At 34.7% G+C, this 5,451-nt stretch overlaps 1 protein-coding gene across 1 annotated transcript; it reads left to right on the top strand.

The window, feature by feature from the left end:
- Positions 1-480: 480 nt before the first annotated feature.
- On the top strand, positions 481-5,446 carry LOC118751534 (chondroadherin-like protein; the record flags this gene model as incomplete). Its single annotated transcript, XM_036486365.1, has 2 exons — positions 481-800; positions 3,596-5,446. A coding segment is annotated over exon 2 (1,686 nt), but the record flags the coding sequence as incomplete, so codon positions are not given.
- Between the last annotated feature and the right edge of the window lie 5 nt (positions 5,447-5,451).

Here is a 5,451-nt window from a genome sequence, read left to right as displayed (position 1 = left end):
AGAATTATTTACGCTTGGCCGCTTCTCTGTGGGCCACTAAAGCGTACCGAGGTGTTGTTAGCGCGTCAAGTTCGTTGAAGATTTAGTATAGTTCGTTGCTTGGCCGTGTGCGGTTGTATACTTTTGGATAATCGAAATAGTTATTACCAATACACCAGTGAACATTTTCGAAACTTAAACAAAAAAAAAAACCAAAAAAATTTAAAAGCCGTCATCTATACGAGCATAAATGAAGAGCGGCGTGCAAGGTGAAAAGCTAATTAGCTCCAAAGTGCCAAATGTAAATGAAGACAGTGTGGATTTTTTGAAAAAAAAAAATTGGTGGCGCAAAAGCCGTGATTAAAGCGAACACTTGGATTATCGCTCACGGTGATGCAGCTGGAGATTTTGAAAAAATAAAATAAAATTTACGAAAATTAAAAAACGAAGAAACAGAAATAAAGCAGTGTTTATTTTATGAAAATCATAAAGCTGTTTATGAAAAATTAAATGAATTTTGTGATTTTATATGAAAACTGAGCAACAACAAACAAATATATGTATGTGCGTGTGAAGTACTAAATACAAGCAACTAACTGTACGAGCTGTCAACGGAAATGCGTTATTAGACGTTTTATGCCGAAAGCCATTAAAAATTAATAATCAAAAAGTTATTAAACAATCGAATTGTATTGTAATTAGTGACCAACGATTGAATTTCGCTTGTCTGCTGCCGTGGGAAAAGTTTGCCGTAATCGACGAATTGCATGCTTATTGATATTTAATGTGCACGTGGTGATACTGCTGAACAGTTGGAAAAGGTTGGTGGCGCTTATTTAAAATTCCTAGTTTTTTTTTAAGGAAATGTGCGATTAATTATAGCCAAATGTGAAACTTTCATAATAAGTAATTTCCGAGAAAAGTAAAAGAAAATACTTTTTTAAAAATTATTTCAAACTATCTACTAAATTTGGCGTATTTTAGTAATTATAAAAATTTGCAAAGTAACTAGATATTTGCGCCAAAAGGCTCTGCTTCTACCTATATGCAGATTTTTTATACAAGCATTAAAATGTTCGACATAAAATATTTTTTAAACTAAATTTTTGCTCAAAAATAATAATTAAATTTTTTTTTCCGAATTTTGAAAACATTTTTAATTTAAAAAAAGATTTCAACACTTAATGGAGTTGCCTTTTGGAGCTTTTAATTCGGTTCTAATTCTTTTTTTTAACTCGACATTTTAAAATTAAAAGTAAACTTCATTAATTTGACTTTCAGCGCTAATTTTGTACGTATAAGTATGGCGCCAAAAAATTTTTTCCGTTTCGTTAAAAAAAATGCTGAGTTAATAATGATGTATACGATTATCAGCAAGTTTTAGACTAAAAATAAATTAACTAATTGTTTCATTAAAATATACACATTGTTTTGAAAAATGAAAAGAGAAGTATGCCCCAAATAAGAAAAAAATGTGTAAAATTTTTTGGAGTTTCACAAATATTTTGTTTAAAATTTATTGGTAAAGTCAATTTCAGCTGGTGGTTAAATACAAATAGTATAGATTTTATAAACTTTTTACAAAAAAAAATTTAAATTTTTTCATTCAAAATTTGTGATTTTAATTATGTAAATATGTTTCAAAATTAAGAAAAGGAATATGTATTATGTTGTAATGTGCATTAGCGAGGGCCGAAAATCCGCGTTTTTAGAATTGTGATGGGTAATAGCAAAAATATGGTCCAATATGCTCTAAAAACAATCTGTGCGAAAGATGACAATTTTTGGCCAATATCTTATCTTAGGCTTGCCCATGTCCATCAAAGTTCAAGCGCTAACAAATTTTTTTCTTAGTTTACTTCGATTCTCTAAAAAAAGGGTCCATATACCAAATTATGTATGACTAATACTTCCGAAGATAATTGCAATTTTAGTAAAAAAATGTATTAATTAATGTATCTATTATTTTTTGTTTGTGAACTGTGATGGACTTGGAGAAGAAGTTGATTTTTGTGAAAATTGCAGATAGGTTTTATGATTTAGGATATAAGTTGTATCATAATCCCTTGATATGCATACGTATATCTTATTATTTCTTCAAAAGTTAAAACTAAGAAAAATATCTAAATAAATTTTAAATTCCTTGTATATAAATTATTTTCATTAAAAAAAAAAAATAGAATAGGCAAAAATTTTTTCGAATAAAAAAATTTACGATTTCTACAATTTGTTTGTAGTATTTGAAAATAATTTGGAAATTTTTTTTTCATAATTCAATAAAAATTAAGCTCATAAACAATTTTTTAATTATTTGAGAAAGTATATTTAGAATTCTTGAAAAGTAGATAATAAAAATTTAATTTTAAGAAACAAAACCATTTTAGTGCATTTTAAAAAGTGCTTTGAAATAATTTTAGATTAAAAAAATAAATAAAATTCGAAAGAAATTACATGAAAGAGTAGGGAAGAAGTCCGAATTTTGAAATAAACAGAATTATTGATTTATTTAGAAAATTGTATTATACAAAAAATTGAAAAATTTAAGCAATTTAAAAAAAAAAATGCTGGCCGCGTTTTTTACACGCATACATACATACATATCTCCGCTGAAAATTTGTATGGACCTGTAAGCGACAAACTTTATGTGTGCTAAGAAATAGCTGTTGATAAAATTAAAATTTCTTATTTGAAAATGGATATTTTCGATACTTGTTTTTTTTTACACGTTAAGCGTAGATGTACATACATACATACATAAGTATATGCGCGTGAAAAACACATTAGTGGCTTTTTGATAGATATGAAAATTGATCATATATTTCTTTGATATTCATCCCGAAATCGGTATGTGTTTACATATTTAACTCCTCTACAACGTAAGAATTACAATTCAAACAAAATTTTCTTTTAGTAAATTATTTCAAAATTTAACTTCCGACCCTTACAGGACCTACCAGCCTATATAGTTGAAGTTATATTAGAATTTCTTAAAAGCTAAATATAAATATTGTTTTGCGAAAAATTGTTATTTTTAATTTAAATTTCAGTAGGAATATAATTTTTAAAATAGAAGCAACTAGATTGAGAAAGTGTATTGCTACGTATGCATATATGTATGTATATATTTAAAAGAATATATAAATATTAAACACTTTAAAAAAATTTACGAAATTAAAAAAAAAAAATTTAGTTTAGTTAAATTATAACATTTCACATTGAAAAACTACAGAAAAGTAATTTCTTAATATTCAAGAAAAAAAGTTAATATAATTTATTTAAAACAAAATTTGAATTGCCAGTTTTTAAAAACAACTTCGCTTTATCTCTGTTGCCATCAGCATAACAAAAGCAAAACTAGAGCAAAGCACATACAGAAAATTTTAAATATTTAATTAGTTTTGACATTTAGGCACTAAAAAAATGCATAGCGCACTCCAAATATAACCAAACCGTGCGTTCAATTTTTCTTGCCTCTAAATTTTCTTATTTTATTACTTCCATTCATTACTTATGTATCTCGCACATTTCCATACATTTCACATTGAATTAATTTCCTCCACTTCAATGCATTACTTAACCCATTCTTTTTTTCTGCGTCTCTTCTTTTCCTTCGCAGCAATGGAACGCTTATAAAACCAACCCATTACACACGCTAAACTCAACGACTTATTCGACAGCGCATTGTAACGCATCACAACGACAACGAAAAACCACAACAGTCTTATCGACTGTAAATCAACAAAAAAAAACAACAACAAAAGTCACACACACACGCCCGAAAATGTCGCATTTCGAAAAAATTTTCTTCATTTCATTACTTTACTTCTTGCTGCTCATCGCCTCCACCCGCGGTTTAGCTAACTGTCCGCCTGGCTGCCAGTGCGATGACAATACACTCGTCGTACAGTGCGGCGAAGGCCAATTGGATGTGCTGCCCATCGCACTCAATCCGTCCATACAACGTCTGGTTATACGCAACAACAAAATCAAGACCATCGATTCATCAATACAATTCTACGCCGAGCTGACGTTCCTCGATTTGTCTTCGAATCACCTGATGACCATACCGCAGCGCACCTTTGCCTACCAGAGGAAACTGCAGGAGGTGCATTTGAATGACAATAAGATCGGTGCGATCAGCAATAAGACTTTCATTGGCCTATCGGCGGTAACGGTATTGAATTTACGCGGCAATTTAATTTCCGAGCTGCATTTGGGCACCTTTACACCGCTGCTTAAAATTGAAGAGCTGAATTTGGGAAAGAACCGCATCGGCTTTGTGGATCCCAAAGCGTTTGACGGTTTGTCACAGCTGCGTATTTTGTACTTGGACGATAATGCGTTGACCTCGGTGCCAGATCCGGTAGTTTTTCAGGCTATGCCAAGCTTGGCCGAACTCTTTTTAGGCATGAACACTTTGCTGACAGTGCCGTCTGCCGCCTTCCGAGATGTGCCCGCACTGACGCGCCTCGATCTGCGCGGCACTGGACTACGCAATATCTCACATGATTCGTTCAAGGGCTTGGAAGAGCTGCGGCAGCTGGATCTCTCCGACAATAGGCTGACACGTGTGCCTACTTTTAGTCTCAGCAATATGGTGCGTTTAGAAGAGTTATCATTGGGACAAAATGACTTTGAAGTGATTGTGGAGGGTGCTTTTGTCGGTCTCAAGCAGCTGAAGCGTTTGGACATCAGTGGCGCACTGCGGCTAAAACGTGTCATGAATGGTGCATTCTCCACAAACGGCAACTTGGAGTACCTCAATCTGTCGTCGAACAAAATGTTACACGAAGTGCAAGAGGGCGCACTCAGCGGGCTGCCCAACATGCGTCACGTTATACTGAAAGCTAATGCGCTCACCTCACTAGCGGAAGGCCTATTCCCATGGCGCGATCTTGTGACACTCGATCTGTCGGAGAATCCCATCTCCTGTGACTGCCGCGTGATGTGGCTACGCAATTTGTTGGTGGAAAAGAATGGCACAAATGATGCGATCTCAGAAGTCTACTGCGCTTTTCCCGACCGCCTGCATGGTGAGGCCTTGCGCAATCTAAACCCAACACTCATGGGCTGCACGCACACCGATCCCCGCAAGCAGGCCTTGATTGGCGCTCTGCTCGTTGGCTCGGCGGCGACTTTAACCGCGCTGGCATTGATACTCTATCGCTGTCGCCGCAAGATACGCGAGTACATCAGCAGCGGCGTGTGGGGAAACTCGGCTTTAGGGCGCAAAGAACGCGAATATCAGAAGACCTTCTGCGATGAGGACTATATTACGCGCCATCAGCATCATCCCTGCAGTCTGGGCATACATTCAACCTTCTCGAACACCTATACACCCCACCATCCTGCTGCCGCACGTCATTATGGCTTCTGCACCATGCCCATCAATGACTTGAATGCCCCGGATGCACAGAAGAGTCTGCAACAGCTGCAAGTACCCACCGCCACAGTGCTGAATGAGAAGAAAGC

The sequence above is a fragment of the Rhagoletis pomonella genome, unplaced genomic scaffold, assembly GCF_013731165.1.
Source record: "Rhagoletis pomonella isolate Grant_MI unplaced genomic scaffold, Rhpom_1.0 Rhpom_scaffold_00771, whole genome shotgun sequence".
NCBI classification, from domain to species: Eukaryota; Metazoa; Arthropoda; class Insecta; order Diptera; family Tephritidae; genus Rhagoletis; species Rhagoletis pomonella.
This window is presented reverse-complemented; position numbering and strand designations above follow the sequence as displayed.